The 23261-nt window shown below is 41.4% G+C and overlaps 1 protein-coding gene across 3 annotated transcripts in view; it reads right to left on the bottom strand.

Annotated features, from left to right (window-relative positions):
* TUFT1 (tuftelin 1) overlaps positions 1-14092 on the bottom strand; it is a 28035-nt gene extending 13943 nt beyond the window's left edge. Inside the window, exon 1 of one of the 3 annotated variants that reach the window (XM_089483041.1) lies at positions 13794-14092. In XM_089483041.1, the coding sequence (XP_089339167.1) occupies positions 13794-14069 (276 nt within the window). In that variant the 5' untranslated portion in view covers positions 14070-14092. Of the gene's footprint in view, positions 1-11075; positions 11158-13793 lie in introns of those variants that run through there. The other 2 variants (XM_089483040.1, XM_089483042.1) reach the window with 2 other exon arrangements.
* Between the last annotated feature and the right edge of the window lie 9169 nt (positions 14093-23261).

Raw genomic sequence — 23261 nt, 5'->3', positions numbered from 1 at the left:
CTTTTGTGCCTGAAACAAACGTTGTGTACAGTGAAGCATAAGAAAGTAAAGTTGTCACTATTTCAGCCAGACACATGGACAATTTGGGGGTAGCTCTGGAGGCCTGGCCATTTACACTACATTGCATGCATCTTTTGCAATGGTGTTCATTTGTTAACTTCCATTATTTCACAAATATTGCACTTCATATTTTTCCCAATGAAAGTACAAAAGAAGACTGTAAATCCACCAAAGACAGAAAGACAGAGGTACTCCTTTTCAATTCATGGGTGACATCTGGCATGGCAGATCCATACACATACACAGTTGCTCTACGCATGAATTGCTGAACATGTTTTATGAACAATGCAGAAGGCTCCTTTCCCTGCTTTCTTGTTCTCAGCCTTGTAAACAAGTGTCTCAAGGAGCCTCTTTTCCAAAGCAACAGCTATAAGATGCCATCTGGGCACAAAGGTGCGACAAACAAGAGTAGAACGAAATCTATTCTGCATCTGCGTGCCCACAATAAAAGCCTAGATCTCCATGAAGGGCTTTCTTGGAGGGAGAAAGAGAATCATCCATCCGATACACAAATACACCCCACTTTTAGATCATTAAATACAATGGCACAGGAAAATTGTCTCTCTCTTATTCCTTTCCTTTATTACTGCTTAGAGCAGTGATACCCAAACTTTGGTCCTCCGGATGTTTTGGACCTCAGCAGATATACAGAGAATTCAAAGATATAGCCATGTTAGTCTGTAGAATCAGTACGTAGAGAGGTCTTGTAGCACCTTTGAGATTCACTGAAAGAAAGAAGTTGGCAACATGGGCTTTCGTAGATTTAAGTCTGCTTCCTCAGATGCATTTGGTGGAGAGGAAAGAAAAATATAATTATATAAGTCTGTGTCTGGCTTTTCACTCCACCAAATGCATCTGAGGAAGCAGACTTAAGTGTACGAAAGCCGATGCATTTGGTGGAGAGGAAAGAAAAATATAATTATATAAGCCTGCGTCTGGCTTTTCACTCCACCAAATGCATCTGAGGAAGCAGACTTAAGTCTACGAAAGCCGATGCTGCCAACTTCTTTCTTTCACTTTGTGTCAAAGGTGCCACAAGATATCTCTCTCTCTCTCTCTCTCTCTATATATATATATATATATATATACACACACACACACACACACACACACACACACACACATATGCATACACGCCTATATTTGAATATTTTCAAGCCAGGGATACTTGAATCCATGGATAAAGAATCTGTGGATACGGAGGGCTGACTAATTGTATAGTGCGAACAGGGCCCTTGGAGAAAAGGCAAAGAAAAGAGACAAAGGCCCCATACAGACAGGCCAAAATAAAGCTGCTTCAGGTCACTTTGGAGATATGCTGTTTAAACGATGCATGTGTCTTAAGAGTCGGGAAGCTGCGCCAAAGATGTGCTGCAGTCCTTAGGACTAGATCATGGCTTTGGCGCAGCTTCCAGACTCTTAGGACGCATGCATCATTGAAACAGTATACCTCCAAAGTGACCCGAAGCAGCTTTATTCTGGCTTTATGGGGCCAAAGGGACCCAAACGGAGGGCGAAATCTAGTGGAAAACCAGAATCCGACTCCCAGAACCACACTGTCACGCTCCTTGTGAGGAGGAGCCCTGTGGCCCCACTTCCATGCCTCTGGGGCCACAATTACGACCGGCGTTCACTCCCCAGTTTCATCGCCAGTAATTTGTCTGAGCCCGAGGGACGCACATTGCCAGCCCTAGATGTTCAATTCCAACTGGGAGGCAGCAGAAAAGGGGAGGGGGCCGACTGTAAAACACGCCGCATTTCAACAGAAGGTGTGCCTCAATTACTTGGCAGGCAAGACGTTCCAGGGACGCTTGTAAAAGACACCACTGTTACACCTCCCATTTGCAATAAAGCTTTCATCATAGCAAGTCTTTCATAAATGATCGAGAAACCGCTACAGACTGTGATCTGCGGGGACTTTATGCCACTTCTATCCAGGGCAAGACACGGCCAAATGTAGGACGTTTCAAAACAAAAGCTGCAAATAGTCATATAAATGCACATTCATGCTTCTTAGTCATGTGCAGAACGGAAACACCTGAACAGACGGCTGAAACGTAGGACATGTCCTGGAAAAGGAGGGTGTCTTGGTCACCCTTTTTCTGTCCCAGTTTTTGGACACTTTGAGGGTTGAAGCAAAGTTTGGGAACAAAAACAGCAGGGCTGTTGTTGCTTTTGGAAATATCTCAGTACACAAGTATTTTGGAAAGTGCAAAAGAGGGACTAAAAGGATCTATGCTCAGCCTGACACAAAAAGAAATTAATTCTTGGAAAAGGCGGAGGGAAGTAGAAAGAGAGGAAGACCACACACCAGATGGATAGACTCGATTTGGGAGGCTATGGGCATGGATCTATAAGATTTAAGCAGAGCAACGGAGGACAGTGGGGCTTGGAGAGGTCCAATCCACAGAGCTGCCATGAGTTGAGCCGACTCAAGATAACAGAAGCAACAACTAGGCATCAAATTTGCTTTCATGATTGTGAAGCCATGCTGTATTTGCTCAGCTGCCCATCTCTGTCCTCCGGCCAGACTTTCTGGGTGTGTACCTACACGCTTGTTCCTCCTCGCTGCAATCCATCCTCGCACCTTTGTACCAGTTGATATTGGCAATCGGCATGACTCATTGTCAGAAACTTCCATGGAATCGGAAGCCGCTTCTTTCCTTCTTCCGTATATGGGGCGGTTGCAGAAGCGCACGTTTGCTCTCTGCGTGTGGTGTTTGCTGCTATAGAGACTGAGGTTAACAGCAGCACGGTTCGGCGTGTCATGCTTCCAGAATGTGCGATGGGTTTAGCTAATCCTTGACATAATCTTTTAAGAGCCGGTGCAAGCAAAGTACAGGGCAAGTGGTATCGATAACCTGCTGTTACTCACTGGATGAAGAGCCGCTACGCTGCTGCTGTTGTTGTGCATCTTCAAGTCGACTCCGATTTTTGGCAACTCTGTCCTTCCTTCCTCTTAGGATTCAAAGATATAGTTGCGCTAGTCTGCAGAATCAGTAAGAGGTCTTGGAGACTAACTGAAAGAAAGAAGTTGGCAACACGAGCTTGAGTAGACTAAAAGCTTCCTTCGCCTTATGCATCTGAGGAAATGTTAGTCTACAAATGCTCATGCTGATAACTTCAGTTAGTCTCAAAGGTGCTACAATATCTCTGTACCTTCCTGTTAGGGTAAGAGTGTGTGTTGTCCAAGGGGATTTCTAGACTAGGTGGGTATTTGAACCCTGGTCCTAGTCCAGCACTGATGCTGGTTGCTATTCATTTAATGTTTATTGGAATCAGCTTCCTCAGCCATGACTCACTGCATTCGGACTTTACCCCAACCTGGTGTTTTTGGCTGTGAGCTCCTCTTTGAAAAAGGTGCCAAAAAGAGAAAGACAACACAAGTATTTTGGAAAGTGCAAAAGAGGGACGAAAAGGCACAGAGGGAGACTGAAAGCCTCTGAATGGCTTCCCTTTTTCAACCCTGCCCTCCTTTATTATTTACAATGAATGCCATTGCTACTGTCTCTTTCAAATAACTACTTGGTAACAGTCCTTACAGTAAATACTTTGATGCATTTCTTTTTTAGCAAGTACCATAGCCATGCGTGTTAATGGTGGGCCTCGATTCCTTGTTAAGTCCAAAACCTGTGATATCAAAGGAGCCCATATTTCCACGCTCCCAGTGGTTTTGGAATTTATAGGACGATCTCCCCGTTGCAGGAGCGACGCCAAAGGAAAGGACTGTTCCTCGGCTCGTAAAGGTTTATAGAAACCCTCCCTGGCGTTGTTCAAGGTTTCACAAGGGTTTGGAGTTAATGTTTCACTGTTTTACAATAACGGTAAAGCTTGTTTAATTGGGCAATTGGCCTCGGGATGAAAGCGGTCGATTTGTACCCGCAAACTCATTGTGCGCCTGTTTACGCCAAAGTGAATTCAGTTTTGCTGCAAGGCAAAAAGGGCACCGTATGGGAGGCTAAAATACCTGTTGCTCAGATGTGCGCGTTTGCCAATTTTCCAACGCAAAAAAGGACCAGGCATTCATAGCACTTAAGGAAATGGAAGTAACTGAACGAAGTTAAAGGACAGAAACCGTCATTGCATCAACATCCGCAATGCCAAGTGATCAGTGATTTCCCATCTATCTCGGTGCACCTTTCTCATAGCTGTGCCTAGTGCACTTTAAAGACATCTGGTTTCCTTCAGGAGCTCTGTCAAGCCCACTCATATCTGGCCTTTCCAGCAGAGACGGCAAATGCGATCTAAGACTTCCCACAGAAGCCAACAAAAGCCTGAACTCTTTAACTGTAATGTAATTACTAAACCAAGAAACGCAAAAGCCAAGCCCCGGTGAGTGCTTCCATTACGCAAATGCAACTCTCTCCAAGTCCCTGACACAATTATCCACCCATGAAATGTTGCAGAAAGACTATCAGGATATAATTGCCTTTGAGTTTGCTATGTCACTTGGCTCAAGCCTGACAAAGCCACACAAAAGGAGGAGGGGAAAAACGGCGCACAGCTGACATTTCTGAAAAGCACTGCGTCAGAGCCCTTCAATAACCTTCGGGCCACTAATGGACCAAATAAATATTAAGCAGTGCGCGGTTTCCATTGAAGTGACAAGAAGCAGCCCTATGAAACGCATGGGGAAGGTCACCTGTGGCGTGTTGGTGCCGGTTCCAGGTGACTGGCCTTAGTGAAAATCACTGAGGAAAGGTTGGCTTTCGAACTTCACAAACAAGCAGTGTAGTATACCAAGGCAGAATGCATGACTCAATTCAAAGATATAGCCGTGTTAGTCTGTAGGAACAGTATGCAGAGAGATCTTGTTGCCCCTTTGAGACTAAGGGAAAGAAAGAAGATGGCTTGGAGTAAAACCTACTTCCTCAGATACATTTGGAGCAAACGACTTGATTCAGGAAGACCTGAATCTTTCAGTGGATCAAACAGGTTAGACTGGAAGGTAGTTAAACCAGGACAAACCTTTTCTTTTAACATTCCTGTATGTCAAAAGAAGGCAGCCAGCATGATATAGTGGTCCTAGTGTTGGACTATGACTCTAAGAACAGGGTTCAATTCCCTTGGGTGATCTTGGGCAAGTCACACACTCTCAGCCTCAGAGGATAGCAACGGCAAACTCCCTCTGAAGAAAGTTGCCAAGAAAACCTCAGGAGTGCCGTAAGTCGGAAATGACTTGAAGGCACATAACAACAACAAACTCAATTGCATATTATAGCCAGAGAGCAAATTACTGGTGTCTGACCAGGCAGGCCAGGGTTCAAAATGCTCTGGGTGCACTCAAGTTGGTTGCACATGTGTGTCTTTCCTACCTCATAGGCATGTTGTGAGGACAGGTGAGAGCTTTATGAGAGAAAGGCCACCATGAAAATGGACCCACCGACACCGAGTGAAATGTAAGAACTGGCTTGGAGCAGACTCCTTTGCAAAGCTGATCTCCTGAGAATGACAGGTGCTGAAGAACACAACACTGAAGGCAGACGATGCTTAAATCATCCCATAGCTATAACTCTGTCTAGGGAAACTCTGGTGCCAAAGAGGAGGTGCTTTCAAAGAGAAAAGAAAGAAAGGTTACAAGGCAAAAAACAAGACCTGAGTCACAGAGCAGCCATTTCAGAGGTTTCTGGATAACGGAGGAGTTCGACGTTCGTAATCCTGCCAGATAAGCCCCAGGGTCACGTCCGATTAAAACACCAGGGAACCTTTCCTCCTCTGCAGCCTTCCCACACTCTTCAAAACACAGCCCTCAAGGTGTGGGCAGGAGAGAGCTACCAAGACACTGAATCATTCAGGGGAAAAACAGGCATTGCAACCAGGTTTTAGATGCTTCGGGGGGTTAGGAGGTTTGTCCACCCCATTTCAGGCCTGTTATCGCCGGGGGAGATGTTTCGAAACCAAAACTGGAGAGGAGTAAGCGGTCCTTACTTTGGGTGCTAGAACTCCACTATTGTTGTTGTGTGCCTTCAAGTCATTTCCAGCTTATATTATCACAAAGTTTTGTGAGGCTGAGAGTGTGCGACTTGCCCAGGGTCAACCAAAGAGTTCCTGTATCTGAGATTCAAACCCTGGTCTCCAGAGTTGTAGTCTAATGTTCAAACCACTATGCCATGCTGGCTCAAAAAGTCTTCATCTTAAAATTAGGGTTGAGGTGGCAGTCAGTTGACCTTCAAGAATCGTGGTCAAATGTTTCCCATTATCCCACAATCCTTCAAGAACCACAGTCAAATATTTCCCATTATCCTATGATTCTCCAAGAATCGTGGTCAAAATTTCAATTTATCTTATGATTCTTCCAATATAGGAACAGAATCCTAGGCTGACGATGGCTTACTGTAAACTAAACCATGTGGATGATGTTTTTAAATCACTCACTTTAGGAAAAGAGTAAGATGTTCCAGTTATTGCCAGTACAGTGTAACGGTTTAAGTGTCGACTCAAGACTCAGGGAGACCAGAGTTCGAATCCCCATTCGGTCTAGGAGACCCACTAGGCGACCTCGGCCAAGTCACACCATCTCAGCCTCAGAGGAAGGCGACGGCAAAACCCCTCTGAACATATCTGGCGAAGAAAAGCATCACCTTTGAGCCTCTGCAAGTCAGAAATGACTTGAAAGGCACACAGCATCCACCGACAAAGAGTTGCAAAGTTCAAGCCTTGCTTCAGGAATTCGAAGAATCTGTCCAGGAGGGAGGACTGATAGTTTAAAAACAAGGAAGAGAAGGGAGATAAAAGGCAGAGAGATGAATTACAACCTCCTTTACAACTCTCCTAGGGCAGAGAGTGCATTTCGTCTCCTGGGTCAGACCAACCTGGGTTTAAGGAGACCTTCCAGTTCCACATACCTCTTTGTTTCGCTCCACTTTTGGAGTAACGAAACATTCTGGAAATCTCAAAGGTGCACATCATGCTACATGTATTTAGCTCAATTTTCTTCTGGAGGCAGTTCTACTATGTCTAGAGCTGCTTCCAAGGTGCAAATACACTGCCTAAATAATCCAGTTTGAGACTGGGCAGTTAAAGCTGTCTCACACTGGATTATCTCTGCAGCGTATTTTGGAAAAGCTTTCAAAAAGCCAGAAAGTCCATAATGTGTTAAATAGGGATAGGTTCCTACACCACAAAACAAGGGAAGAGGAGTTGCAACTTGTTTCTTGTAGCAGAAACTTAACAACACGCACATGTAAAATGAAACAACAGGGCCAGCTGACTCTTGCCTAAGTAAGAAACGCTATAAACCTTCTAGAGACCACCTGAAGGCTTCTTCCAAATCCAGCGATGATTACTGTTTTTCTTTCACTAGTCTTCACATGTCTTGCGGTTTCCAACTTAGTAGCCAAGCTCATATATATATATATCCCCAGATTCACAGCTGGAAAATGTTTTTTTAGAATATACAATTGGATAGTGAAGGAAGATGATAGGAAAGAAACCAACTTCATTTGAAATATGGTGCTGGAGGAAAGTTGTGCAAATATATGGACCGCTAAGAAGAGAAACCGATGCGTCCGAGAGCAAGTCAAGTCTGACCTCCCTCTAGAAGCAAAGATGACGAAACTTTGGTCCTATCATGAGAAGAAAGGACTTATAGTTGGCCCTCCTTATCCGCAGAAAAGTTATCAGTTCCAAATAGCAAACCTTGATTTTGGCATTTTATATAAGGGACACCATTTTGCTGTGCCATTGTATTTAATGGGACTTGAGCATCCACAGATTTTGTTATCCACGGGGGATCCTGCAACCAAACCCCAGCGGATACCAAGGGCCCACTGTACTAGAAAAGACAATAATGCTTGACAAAGTGGGGGGCAATAGGAAAATAGATGGATAGATTCAGTCAGGGAAGCCACAGCCCCGAATCGGCAAGCCCTGAGGATGAGGCGACTTGGAGGTCTCTCATTTATAGGGTCACCATGTCAAAAGTCGACTTGACAGCAGTTAACAACAACCAGTCTCTTCCTCCCTAAGTACAGTTAGCCCTTGTATTTGCGGCTTTGACTTTTACAGATTTGGTTATTTGCGGGTTTGATTCATATGTTCTCTTTAGGAATCGCTAGGTCCTCCAGCGCAACTCTGCCAGAAGAAGTTGACCATAGAGTTGTATTGGAGAACCTAGAAGCTCCAAGAGAAAACACTACTCTAGGCATTTCTGGACCCTCTAAGATGCTTCTAGGGTCAACTTCTGGCAGATGTTAACTGCACTGGAGGAGCTGGAGATTCCTAGAGAGGAATAATAATAATAATAATAATAATAATAATAATAATAATAATACATATATTCATGTATAATAAGTCCAGAAATTTAGGTTAAAATTGACCCCAAAAACCTGAGTCGACTTATCCATGGGTCATTGTAAGTATGGTATTTTACATCACACACACACACAACATATATATATGTATCATTTTATGTATGTATGTATGTATTTATATCCTGCTCTTTTCCCAGGATCCGGACTCAGAGTGGCTTCACAGCATTAAAAAATAGTACAATTAAAAACATTTATATATATTTATCTATATGATGAAAGGCAAGAGTTTAATGTGCCCTGGAAGCACCGACCCCCTTCTACTCTCTCATCCATCCAGCCTTTAGTATGAGCACAAATAGTAATGTCTGCTGGAAATGTGTATGTCCTTTGCTTGGTCTTCCTTTACTTTGTCCTTTGCATCCTTCATTACGTGCCTCTAAGTTTCGCCCTCGACTTATCTGTGGGTCATATCAAAATGCATAATTTTGGTCCCCAAACCTGCCCTCGACTTATATATGAGCTCAACTTATAGTCAAGTATATACAGTAACTGTATTGATTTATATTATTATACTAATATATTAATAATAATATCCTAATAGTAATAATAGAGAGGAGTTCTCTTAGGGAAAAAAGAATAGTATGTGTGTTTATCCGCATCTTTCCCCATATTCACGGGGGTCCTTCACCCTTAACCTTTGGATACCCAAATCGATGCATGTTTAGGGCCCAGTTTATATAAAACGGGGTTGAAAAGCAGCGTTCCTTGTATCAAACGCCAAGACCAAGGTTTGCTTTTTGGCATCTGGCGCAAATCTTTGTGACACAAAGTTTAAGACATGCGTTTCATAGTCATGACTCCCAACATTAGGACAAAACGGATTCAACCAAGATCTGCGAATCCTCTATCTAGTTTCCTGAAAAATAAACTGGGTTTAATTCTGAGTCGACCATTAAAGGTTCTCAAGGCTGTAAAAAAGGGATATATACAGAGGAGAAAGCAATATCTGGCTACTTTCCTTGTTGTATCAACATTGGGCTGTTGTGTCCCAGCCAAATTTATGTATGTATTTTGGCTTTTTGACACAGGTTTTATTCATATTTGGCAGCCGTCTCTCCCTTTTAGGCTCTCTGGCCAAGGAAATGTGTTACCTGTATTAAAATATAAGAGCCGCACTGTCAAAAATATACATGGATTTGACAGCATTCAAAGACAAAGTCAGAAAAAGCAAGAGGCGAAAGGCTCTTGTAGCAGCGCCTTTGAGACTAACTACTCTCTAACTACAGATATATGCAAAGGGTCCTTTTGTATGTATTTCTGACGGTGCAGTTTTATTCTTAATATCCGATTATTATTATCGTTTCTCTCGCAAAGCCAAAAATGACATGAAATAGAAATGCCTCCAAAGGCGACATACAAGCAGTATGCAAAGCTACCTTTAATAGAAATGACTTTAATATAAAATAACAACAACAACAACAATTATAACAATGATAACAATAATAACAATAACAACAACAACAACAACATTAATAATAATATGTTTGATCTTGTCTCTTTCCTCTGGCAAAGCCAAAATGCCATAAAATATAAACACCTCCAAAAGTAACAGAGAAAAAGCATACCGTTACCTTTAAAGCATCACTTTAATATAAGGCATTAAAATAAATAAATAGAATAAAGTTACCTTTAATGCCTCATTTTAATATAGGGAATTAAAATAAATAAATAGAATAAAGTTACATTTATATTGGGAATTAAAATAAATAAATAGAATAAAGTTCCACTTAATATAGGGAATTAAAATAAATAAATAGAATAAAGTTCCACTTAATATAGGGAATTAAAATAAATAAATAGAATAAAGTTCCATTTAATATAGGGAATTAAAATAAATAAATAGAATAAAGTTCCACAATATAGGGAATTAAAATGAATAAATAGAATAAAGTTCCATCTAATATAGGGAATTAAAATAAATAAATAGAATAAAGTTCCACTTAATATAGGGAATTAAAATAAATAAATAAAATAAAGTTCCATTTAATATAGGGAATTAAAATAAATAAATAAAGTAAAATTACATTTAATATAGGAAATTAAAATAAATAAATAGAATAAAGTTCCACTTAATATAGGGAATTAAAATAAATAAATAAAATGAAGTTCCATTTAATATAGGGAATTAAAATAAATAAATAAAGTAAAATTACATTTAATATAGGGAATTAAAATAATTAAATAGAATAAAGTTCTATTTAATATAGGGAATTTAAATAAATAAATTAAATAGCCTTACCTTTATTTAAATAAATAAATAAATAAAATAAAGTTACCTTTAAAGCCTCGTTTTAATATAAGGCATTAAAATTAATAAATAAAATAAAATTACCTTAAAGCCTCATTTTAATATAGGAAATTAAAATAAATAAATAAAATAAAGTTTAAAGCATCATCTTAGTAGAGAATTAAAATAACTAAATAAATACATAAGATGCTTGCTCTTCTCTCCCTTCTTTTGCAAAACCAAAAATGCCTCCAAAGGTGACATAGAAAAAAAGCATGAAAAGTTACCCTTTAAAGCATCATTTAAGGATAAGGAATTAAAATAATTAAACAAACAAGATGTTTACTTTGATCTCCTTTCTCTTACAAAACCAAAAGGCCATAAAATAGAAACGCCTCGAAAAGCAGCTCATTGCAATATTGGCAGAAGGGCCTGCTTTCTCATCTTAAGGAAACAATAGGGATTTGGCTACTTACTGAGCTTTCTCCCTCCGAAGGCAGATCCACCAAAGTGCAAAGGCTTCTCTCGCTGTTCATTACGAGATCCGAGCACAGCGGCGTCCAGCGTCGAATGAAGGCGAACAGAGCCACGCCCGCTCCTTATATACAGACCACGCCCCTTCTCTTTCCCTAAGACCACGCCCACCCCTCCGTCCTTTCCCCGGCCTCTAACCACGCCCCTTTCCTTTCTCTGAGACCACGCCCACCTCCCCTCCTCTGTCCTTTGCCCCGCCTCTAACCACGCCCACCTCAGCTCCCTTTTCTGACTGGCAGCAAGCACTGCAAACTACAGTTCCCAGAAAGCACTGCGCCAGAACAGTTAAAGCGGTGTCAAAGTGGGTTATTTCTGCAGTGTGGATGCAAACAGTGCAATGGGGTAAGGACTGCACCACTGCTCCTCCAACATCTGTATTTTGCACTACATATCTTTTTTAAAAAATTATTTATTAAATATTTATTTACTTATTTATTAAATATTTACAGCATATAAATAAAACTCTTATTAATAATAAAAATTTAATATTTATTTAATATTTATTTACTTATTCATTATTTACAGCATATAAATAAAACTTTTATTATTAATAATTAAATATTTATTTATTAAGTATTTTACTTATTTATTAAATATTTATTTACTTATTTATTCAATATTTACAGCATGTAAATAAAACTATCATTATTTATTACATATTTATGTATTTAGTATGTATTTATTAAATATTTATTTATTAAATATTTAAAGCATATAAATACTTATTATTTATTTAATATTTATTTACTTGTTTATTAAATATTTACAGCATATAAATAAAACTCTTATTATTAATAATAATGATAATTAAATATTTATTAAATATTTATTTACTTATTTATTAAATATTTACTGCATATAAATACTTATTATTTATTAAATATTTACTAAATATTTATTTACTTATTTATTAAATATTTACAGCATATAAATAAAACTCTTATTATTTATTAAATATGTATTAATTTCATATTTATTACAAGTTTATTTACTTATTAAATATTTACAGCATATAAATAAAACGCTTTTGTTATTTTTATTATTGTTTAATATTTATTTATTTATTAAGTGTTTACTTATTTATTAAATAATTCTTTAAAATGTCGAAGAAAGGAGGGCTCCCAGGTTTGTTTTAAATTTTCACATTTCAAAATTTGAATTTAATCTCAAAACTGGATTATTCCTGCAATGCCAAACCTTCTCTGAACGTATCTTGCCCAGAAAACCTCATTATAGCCATAGGGTCACCATAATTGAGTAACGCCTCCAAGGCTCACAACGACAACGACAACTAATGGTAGCCACCCCGACTAATAGCCATGACGCTGTTGGCTTTGTATTCCAATTACTAATGCAGAAAATTGGGATATTGTTTGTTATTATGACTAATATCCTGTCCTGTGAGGCTATTTGTTTTTACTACCAATAAAAAATACCCTGCCGCTCTATTTCTGTAATGAGCGTCCCTTGCAACGCCATGCGCTCCACTCATGGCTGTCATGCGCCTTCAGGTTGCCTCCTGGCTTTTCGACGGCTGAGAGCACATTTGCATGGGTTTTAATGGCTGAGAAGAGATTCGAACCCGAGGCCCGCATCCAGGGGAATCACCCGACCCGTTGACCTCTTCCCACACTTTGATATTTGCTACGATTGCATTGCCTCTCAATGCTCAGCTAAAGCTTGACGTTAAATTGTGGGCACTGAAGGAACATTTAATGGTGGGCCGTAATTAAATATTTACAGCATACAAATAAAACTTATTATTAGTATTATTATTACCAGAGAATTAACTTTTCTCTTGGGTTTCCTTCTCATCGCTTAACATTCAGAGCTAGACTTCTGCTACACCCAGAGGATCCATTAAGTCGATTTACTGATTTAATGGAGGCTGATAAGCCTCATCCTTTCCCTTGAATTTGACTCACCCTTTCTTAAGCCAGGCTTCTTAAGGTTATCATCATCCGCATCTTGTGGCAGGGAGTTCCATAAGTCAATCACACGTTGCGTCACGGAGCTGGTGCAGCATGTGCAGGCGGGGATTTCCTCAGGTTTGACCTCCGCAAACCGCCCACCCGATCTACCTTTACGCCCCTTCAACCCACCATTTTGGGGCCAGCGCATAAAGGCTCACCTCCCCCTCCATTTTGTTTGCCGTCAAAGAGACGGAGGTTCTGTTTCACGTTGCAGAATCGACATGAGAGATGTGATTATTTTGCCACAGAGGAACGTAAAACAAGCTCACTCTGGGTGGGATCTTTATATATATGCGCTTATCTTTATGCGCATGTTATTTACGTATTGTGAAGTTGAAGGCTTTTGTGGCTGGCATCCATAGTTTTCTGTGGGTTTTTGGGGCTATGCAACCATGTTCTAGGGCCTCATTCCCACTACGTTTAAAACCGGTCCGCAAATCGGTTTAAAGCGATTCGGAGAAGGGGCCATGCGCTAGACCCATTTAACCCGCGTCTTTTTGGATAAACTGATTCTGCGCAAGTGTGAACCAGATGCGGATCGGAATTGATTTGAATTTGCCCTTCGGCCGGCTGGAGCGGGTCCATGAGGATGGAAAGGAGGGCCAGGCAGGTGTAAACAAGAGCTTCTCTGTCAGAGGCTTTGATAAGGGATGTACACCTGGACCTAGCAAGGTTTATCCGCCTTACCTCCAAGCAAAGGACCCTCTTCTCCTCCTTTGTAATCCGCGATAATCCTCCTCCGACTGCGGCAGGTCCAGAGAGCCTCCTGGGACGGCTCCAGAGGGCCATGGCTTCTCCCCGGTGAGGCGCATCCGTTGGCACCAGCGCCGTCTCGGGCGAAGGAGCCGGTTGCGCCTCCTCTCCCTTGGCACTGAGGTGTGCCACTACCCCCGTGGCGCTCTCCTCTCCGTCTTTTCTCCTTGCGAAGCCTGTAATTGCTACGTTCCCAAAAAGTGAGCTCATCGGAGGCCAGTAGCAGAGGCAGGCTGGAGGTGGAAGGCCTTCGCTACACCTGGTTATTGTAAGGTAAACTGGAGAGGCTCTTATTTCACAGGTAAGGAGTGGCCAGATAGTCTTTCCAGTAAAGTGTGGCATAAACCAGATTTAACTGTTTTTCTTACCCATCCGTAGCATCTCAGGTGCGTGACCCCTCTTACCTTCCTTCCATCAAATAATCCTCATGTAAATACCACCCTTGGCATAATGTTTAACTATATTCTTGAGTGATCCGCAAGGTAAAAAACGACCAGGGCTACAATTGTACGTTTTCTTGGCTGTGGATGTAATCATGGAACACAGGAAGCCATGCCTTATGAGGAGAGGCATAGGGAGCTGGGGATGTTCAGCCTGGAGAAGAGACGGTTGAGAGGTGATATGAAAGCCCTGTTTCAGTGCTTGGAGGGGTGTCACATTGAGGAGGAAGCAAGATTGTTTTCTGCTGCTCCAGAGAATAGCACAAGGAGCAATGGATTCAAAGTAAAGGAAACAGATTCAAACAAAACATTAGGAAGAACTTGACAGTAAAAGCTTTTCGACAGTGGAAGGCATTGCCGCAGAGTATGATGGAGCCCCCTTCTTTGGAGGTCTTTAAGCAGAGGCTGGATGGCCATCTGTCAATAGGGATGCTTTGATTGAGAGTTCCTGCATGGCAAAATGGGGTTGGACTGGATGGCCCTTTTTGGGGTCTCTTCCAACTCTTTGATTGTAGGGTAAGGAGAATACATCCCCATGTTTTGCCTAGAAATGCAGGCTGGTTTGCTCACCGTTCCTTGGAGGGAGACTCACAAGAACGTAGCTTCTTAGCCCTGCGTTGGTTTTTCCAACATGTTTGCAAAAGATTGGCATGGGAGGGATACAAGTGATGGATAAGGAAGTGTATGTATCCTGTCCTAATTTATTCTGCTCAGACTACCCTTTAGAAATTCAATTTCTTGTTGTCAACTGCCTTCACATTGACCTGGACTCATGGTAACTCTAGCAAAAGTCGAGGAGCGATCCTTCATCCCAACGCACCAATCAGTTGGCAACCTAAACAAGAGCGTCTCCAGACACACCGGCATCATATTGCACAGCATTGTTGAAGCTCACGATTTCCAAAGCTCCATTTGGACAAACACGATGGCCAGGAAGCGAGGGACACGCCATAAAGGTGACATAAAGGCAAGAGGGTTACGCACTCTTACCATGCGCCTCCAAAATGCCCTGGAGGGATGCAAGCATCCTGGACCAGCCACAAACTTTGGCATTTGAAATGCATATATTCTAAAGCTCAAAACAACCCTCCGGGAAAGAATTCAGAAAACCGTGACTCACTCCTCTTCGCTGTTTGCTTTTCTTTCTGAACACAAAGGAAATGCAAGAGAGCTGGCATGACCAAGGAGACAGTCCTGAGTCAGTGGCAGAGATGAAGGAGAGACTCCAAAAGGCCTTTTGGACATCTGTTGGACATCCGTATTCAAAGTTATACACTGTTGGGTTCTTCTAATGCATCCCATGGGAGCTAGCGTGGTTGGACTAGGACTTTGGAGACCAGGGTTCGAATCCCCATTCAGCCATGGAAATCCATTGGATAACCTTGGGCAGGTCCTATTCTCTCAGCCTCAGAGGATGGCACTGGCAAATCCACCCTGAAAACACTTGCCAAGAAAACCCCATTAGATGGCGTAAGTCAGAAATGAACATTAAAAACCCGAAAGCCACCCGATCCCATCCGATCTTGGAAGCTAAGCAAGGTCAGCCCTGGTTGGTACTTGGACGAGGAACCACCAACAAATACTAGGTGCCATAGGCTATATTCCAGAGGAAGGAACAGGCAAACTGAGTCTTCCTTGTCTAAGAAAACCCTATGAAATCCATGGGGTCGCCGTGAAAAAGACAAAAAGGAAGGTATGTCGAGAACGTCAGGTCAAAGACAGTTAATACAAGCAAAGACCGACTGAAAAGGCAGGTGGAAATAAAATATTAACAAAGATGGAAGAACTATAGAAGAAGAACTATAGAAGAGATATACAACTATGAAATAAGCAAGGAAGTGATTATAGTTTAATTCGATTGATTGATATATATTATTCGCAAAAACGAGGAATGCAATACTTTACAGAAACAAAATACTTAGGAGGACAAAAACAAGCAAGGTATTGATATGGGGTTTTTTCTTCCTACGGGATGCTTCTTCTTATATTTTGGAGGTACATGGAAGTCGGAAGATGTAAAATTGGAAGATCAAGAAGCTTATGTAGTTTGAATTAATACACTACGTCCTTTTTGTATTTTAAAACTTGCCGAGAAAACCCATCGGAAACGACTTGAAAGCATCCAACGCAATGCTAACAAAGGTTCATCGACATACGGAGCAACATATGGAGCATCGCAGGCCACCCGCCGCAACAAATACCAAGAACATTCATAGGAATCCTGAGTATTTTTACAAGGCTATATAAATGCTAAACACGGCGGTCGCGCTTGCAATTACACCATTAGCGTACGCTAAGGGAGTGAGGTCAATATTTAATATACGATGCATAGCCTCCAGCTGCCCTGGTTCGCCAGGGACAGTCCCCATTAATCCTTTGCCGTCCCACTTTTCCGGCTGCATTTTAAAACATCCTGGTTCCTTTCCCCGCTTCCCCCTTTGGTCCTCAGCTTACTTCCATTGCTACAAAGTGAATTGAAAATGCAAAAGGAGTTTGTGATCAATGGACTCAACAAAGAAAGAGGATTTTGTGCCTTTCCCAGTCGGTTCAGGCAAAAGCAAACCGCAGCCGCCTCTCCTAGCTTTTGCATTCTTCCTCTTTAATAACCTTCACCATTTTGACTACGCTTTTAAGGTGCTTGGGCTCATGTGTCCCAGTTTCCATCTGTGACATATCAGAGGGTATAATTATGGGATTATTAAACATCCCGTATTATATTACGGGGTTATTATGTCACGTTTTATGTCCTAACAGGGGCTGCTTTTTGGCAAACTGTAAGGCAGCGGTGCAAAAGTGACGTTGCCCAGTTTGAGAGAGAACACAATTTTCTCCCATTGCGGAAGATTCTCACAACGGCCAAGATATCTATATCTATATCTATCTATCTATCTATGACACTGTGATATACAAAATATTAGAACTCTAATTGGGGTTGGAAAATACCTCGCAACTCCCTCACGCACTTAAAATCCCGGGACACGACGGCGAAGGCTGCAAATTACTGGGTACGGAGCGAACCCCATTGAGCGAAGCAGGGTTTAATTGCGAGGAAGCATGGATATAGTTTCATTCCGATATAGTCAGCTTAGGGAGCGGTGTTGGAAACTGACTTACTTGATTATATAAAGCGGTGAAGATGGACCAATTAAGCATCTTCATCCAGGCCAAAAGAAATCTAATTATATGGGGTTTTGCCTAGGAACAGGCATGCCCTCCATCTGTCCCAATCTGTCCTGATTAAACCTTTGTTATACAGTCGGCCCTCATGATAATGATGATGATGATAAAATAACAAATAAAACAATATATAAAAATAAAATACAATATAAAAAACATTTGCGGCTTTGGCTTTTGTGGATTCGATTATGTGTGGCTTTGGTTACTGTGTTCTCTCTAGGAACCTCCAAGTTGCCAGAACTTGGCCATAGAGTTGTGCTGGAGAACCTAGAGAAAATGCTTCTTTAGGCATTTGTAGGTCCTCCACTGTGATTCTATGATCAACACCTGATCTTGGGCAAGTCACACTTTCTCAGCCTCAGAAGATGGCAATGGCCAACAACCCTCTGAAGAAACCCTGCCAAGGACACCCATTATAGGTTCGCCTTAGGGTTGCCATAACTTGGACACTACTTGGAGGCACACAACCACTAAAGGCAACTCTGTGGTCAACGTCCGACTGACACTGACCATAGGACTGCGCTGGAGGAGCTACAAAAGCCTAGTAGAGTATTCTCTCTAGCAATCTCTAGGTCTTTCAGTGTGACTTTTAGTTAACGTTGACCATAGAGTTGCTCTGGAGGAGCTACAAAGGCCTAGTAGAGTCTTCTCTCTAGGAATCTCTAGGTCTTTCAGTGCGACGTTTAGTTAAAGTTGACCACAGAGTTGCGCTGGAGGACCTAGATGTTCCTAGAGAGAACATATTAATCAGATCCGTAAATATCAAAGACGCAAATATGGAGGGATGAATGTAGTTGCTTTTGGGGGAACGCAGTGACGTGGAAATAGGCTTTCGGAAGCATGTCCTCAAGCGGAACGAAATAGGGTTTCCGTAAACCGGAAATGGCTTGAAGGCAAAGAACACGCAAGGCGCTTAAGGGAAGCATGTGCTTTTTAAAAACCTGACTAAATTAGAGTTAATTGGGCAAAAGCCTGAGTCTAAATGAGGATTGGTGCCACTGTCTCAAACGCTGCCAGGCTGAGAGAGCGGCTGAAGATGTCTGAATCTGAACATAACTATTCTCAAGATGGCCCCAAGGGACGGCTGCAACTGGATGATCCGGTATCTCCTGGGAACCAGACACGGCAGCCTCGAACTCGCTCCACCAGATACCGGGCTGTGTCAATCCCAGCCTGGTCTCGCTGCTAACATGCACAGATCCTGGGTTTCTGGAGTTTCCGAGCGTATCCTGGTAACCAGGAATGCGGTGACGGCATCGGGGCCAGGTGCCACCTGGATCCAGGTGGAGTCACCTCCGCAGTATTTGCCTGGAAAGTCCAAAGGCAGGAATGAAAGCCCTGCAAAGGTGGCCTAATAAGGAAGCAACTTTGCAAACAAGGGACTAATTCATGCCTCCCTTACGACAAGCCAAAGTGGTTGAGGATCTCTGATCTGACATGGCTAGGACTAAAAATAAAAGAATATTCAAATATATATATATTTTTAATTTCAGAATATAGGTCTCTCTTATCCAGAATGCAAAAAATCCAAAATGTTCCAAGATCCAAAACGTTTTGCATGCGTTGTTGAGAGCGCGCAACATCTTCACTTTATGATTCAACGTACAGTGGTGCCTCGGGTTACGAAATTAATTCGTTCTGCTGTCAATTTCGTAACCCGAAAGGCTTTCGCAAGCCGAATCCCCATAGGCGCTAATGGGGAAAAGCCGCGATTTGGTGTGAAATCGCGCAGAAAAGCACCAAAAGTTTTTTCGTAACCCGAAAAAACTTTCTTAACCCGGAACAATAATTTCCTATGGGTTTTTTTCGTATCCTGAAAATTTCGTAACCTGGGTAATTCGTATCCCGAGGTACCACTGTACAGTGGTCACTCCACATTCGCTGGGGTTGGGGGCGAAGGATCCCCTTAAATGTAGAAAAAAACTTAAATTAAAAACAAATACTATTATTTTTAACTAAGCGAACAGCTCTCTAGGAATCTCCAGGCTCTCCGGTGCAAGTCTATGGTCAACTTCTGCCAGAGGTTGATCATAGGATCATGGTGGAGCGTCTACAAACGCCTAGAGAAGTCTTTTCTGTAGGAACGTCTAGGTCCTTCAATGCAACTTTATGGTCCAATCAAACTTCATGGTCATAGAATCACGATAGAGGATCTACAAATGCCTAGAGAAGTCTTTTCTGTAGGAACGTCTAGGTCCTTCAATGCAACTTTATGGTCCAATCAAACTTCATGGTCATAGAATCACGATAGAGGATCTACAAATGCCTAGAGAAGTCTTTTCTGTAGGAACGTCTAAGCTCTCCAATGCAACTTTATGGTCAACTTCTGCCAGAAGGTGGTCATAAAATCATTTTGGAGGACCTACAAATGCCTAGAGAAGCCTTTTCAGTAGGGATTTCTAGGTTCCCCAACGCAACTCTATGGTCAACCTCCAGCAGAGTTGCGCTGGAGGACTTAGAAATCCCTAGAAAGAACATATTAATCAAACCCGCAAATAATCAAATTTGCAAAAGTCAAAGCCGCAAATGTGGCCAACCTTACATGCATTTGCACATATGCTGGAGTTTGGTTCCAATGGATACCAAAATCCATGGAAGCTCCAGTCCCATTATACACAGTTTATTATATATTACATTTTATATACTACAATACAATGGTGTTCATTATTTAAAATGGTAAAATTGAGCTTTTGCTACATGAGAAGTGTGCCTGTTAAGTCGTTTCCAACTTATGGCAATCCCAAACCGACCCTATCATGGGGTTTTTATCATTGTTCTCTAGGCTAGGTTTATTATTATTATTATTATTATTATTATTATTATTATTATTATTATTTTCCTGGCAAGGTTTATTCAGAGGCGGCTAGAAACCTTTGTTTCCCTCCTTGTTTTGTGTGTGTGTGTGTGTGTGTGTGTGTGTGTGTGTGTGTATCTTGTTAGATTTTGGTTAGTTTTGTTGTTAGCTAGATTTGGTTTTTTCCTTATATGTTTTTAAGATATGGAAAGTGTGTATATGCATTTATATGTTTTGTACTTTAATAAAGAAAATATCATGCTTATAAAAACCTAGCTTGCAGGTAATATTTCTTTATAGACGGTAAAAGAATGGAAGTTGTGCAAAGCAAAACATTAATTCAATATTGTCAACTGAACTTTGCTTTTTTTAAAATGAAAATATGAATTATATATATGTGTGTGTGTGTGTGTGTGTGTGTGTGTGTGTGTAACCAACTGCAAAATTAATGATGTATTGCATCTGCAACACAGCCTCTCTTTTCATTGCTTAATAACTTATCCAATGACTTCGTGCCGAAATTTGAACTCAAGTCAATCATTCGAGCGGAAAGACAGATGTATTTAAGTCGCCTCTTTTTGACAGGAAACGTCTTAATTTAATGGATAATTGATTTAAATGTAATTAGATCCTACAGAAAAAGGAAGGATGAGGTGCTGTGGCTAAGTTTTCTGAGGTAAATTTTCTGAGCCTGGACTCCTCAGAAGGAGCTTTGCCTCATAAACCAAAAGAAATCAATGTTTTCCCAGTGATTTTTACCTCAGGAATCTTTCCCGCAATACCTCAAAGAGCTTTATCCTATATTTACGCAATCCTGAGGTATTGCAGGAAAGGTTGCTGAGGTAAAAACATTGGTTTATTAAGCAAAGCGCTTTCTGAGGAGTCCTAGCTCTTCGTGAAAGAGAAGGCAAAGATGGCGGCCCATTACGATATGCAAATAAAGGAACTTTAATTGCAATGCTTTCTCAATTTGTTGCCACAGATCTTATCAGGGCTACACAGCTGGGCCCAGATTGTAAAGACCGTGTCGCAACCTGTTCTTTGCAATTACAAAAAGTCACACAAAATGTGTGTGTATTCAGATACGCTCTGCACACACATCCGAAGAGAGCAAGCAACTCCATCTTGAGATAAGAAGGGACCCTCTTTTAAGATGCTGCATCCATAAATAAAAGTGTGGAAGGTTTAATTTTGTTGTTGTTGTGTATTTTCCAGTTATTTTAGACTCATGGAGACACCCTATCGTGGGTTTTTCTGAAGCTGAGAGCATGTAACTTGCTCAAAGTCACCTTGTGGGCTTCCATGGCTGAGTGAGGATTCGAACCCTGGTCTCCAGAGTTGTAGTTTTAACACTCAAACCACACCAGACTGGCTCCTCTAACATATCAGAGATAAAAAGCAGGACATGTGTGGCCAAAGCAATGTCAAGAGTGTGGTCAAGGCGAAGAAAACAAGAGGAATGCACAAACTAGGAGAGGTTACAGCGGTTTGCTTTTGCCTAAACTTACTGGGAAGAGCAAATTTCTGCCCCTGTTGAATTAATGGAGTGCAAAGTACCTTTTGTTTGCAGCAAGGGCAATGGGAGAAAGTGGGAGGAGGAGAGGGAAACCAGGACATTTTAAGATATTAAGGGTTTGCTCTCAATATTCCTGCTAGGGCAATGGTTCCCAGTCTTTTGGCCCTCCGTTTGTTTTGGATTTCGGATCCCAGAAGCCACAACCGACTTGGCCAAGATGGGAGCCGACGTCCAAAACACCTGGAGGACCAAAGTTTGGGAACCACAGTTGTGAGCTTAAACATCTGAAGGTTGAATCTGATAAAGTTAGCAAATGCCAGGCCAGCACCAACTCCATTACTCATAGGATGGAGCAAGGAAACCATACCCTACAAGGTGGAGTAATGCTAAAACCTTGGAGTAAAGCACATCTGGGCAAGGAAAGCTTATCTGTGAGGTTGCCGGCCATTCAGGTTTGCCAATATTCAGGAATAAAAGCCAAGGGAAAGGCGTGTCCCATGTGCTTGGCTTCATGCTTCGGCCAACCTGACTTGCTCCTGGGTTGCGCAAAGCAAAGCTTTGCATTTATGACCTACTTTCCAGATATAAGATAAGGATTTGCCAGGCCGCGTCACCTTTTGTAGGCCTGCCATGACGGAAATACGTTATCTCTGGTTGCCTTGAGACCTCTTTGAGAAGCCAGCAACCACGACACTGAAGCAAAAAGGAGCATGAGCTTTCGTAGACTTCAGTCTGCTTTCTCAAATGCATTTTGAGGTGCATCAGATGCATTTGATGCATCTGAGAAAGTAGACTGAAGTCTACGAAAGCTCATGCTGCCAACTTCTTTCTTTCAGTGAGTCTCAAAGGTGCTGCAACATCTTTCTATGTACTATTTTTACCATCTTGTTTATGATTTCAATACATTTTAAATTTGCTTTTGGAAAAAGAGGAGCACTCCAACCGATTTAAAAAGTACGGAGGACAGAGATGGTTCCTGATACTCCGTTCGTATATTCTGGTCCTTAGCTTCCATGCATCACGTTCAAATCCTTTTTCAAAACATGATACTACTTTTCACAATATTACTTTCCCGTACACGTTTCTCAGCCTCATCGGAAGGCGATGGCAAACGTCCTCTGAACACATCTTGCCAAGAAAAACCCATGATAGGATAGCTGTAAGTCGGAAACGACTTGAAGACACACAACAATTCCTGCAAAGGATCGGAGTCTACATCTATGATAGGATGGACAGACAGATAGATGTACATATTGCCTCTTGCAATATTTTGTTGCATGACTAACATGGTCCTGAATATATTTCTTAGAAAGAAAGAAAGAAAGAAAGAAAGAAAGAAAGAAAGAAAGAAAGAAAGAACAGTTCAACAGGCTTAAGCAAATAGTGCTATTCAAAACAATATGCATGTGTGAACATATATATATACACAATGTCTATGTCCTATATATATTTTGCATCAATCTTTCGAGACTGGT

The sequence above is a fragment of the Sceloporus occidentalis genome, unplaced genomic scaffold (genome assembly GCF_023333645.1).
Source record: "Sceloporus occidentalis isolate IW3139 unplaced genomic scaffold, rSceOcc1.0.p SCAF_20, whole genome shotgun sequence".
NCBI lineage: Eukaryota > Metazoa > Chordata > Lepidosauria > Squamata > Phrynosomatidae > Sceloporus > Sceloporus occidentalis.
Note: the sequence above shows the minus strand (reverse complement) of the source record. Positions and strands in the feature narration are given on the sequence as shown.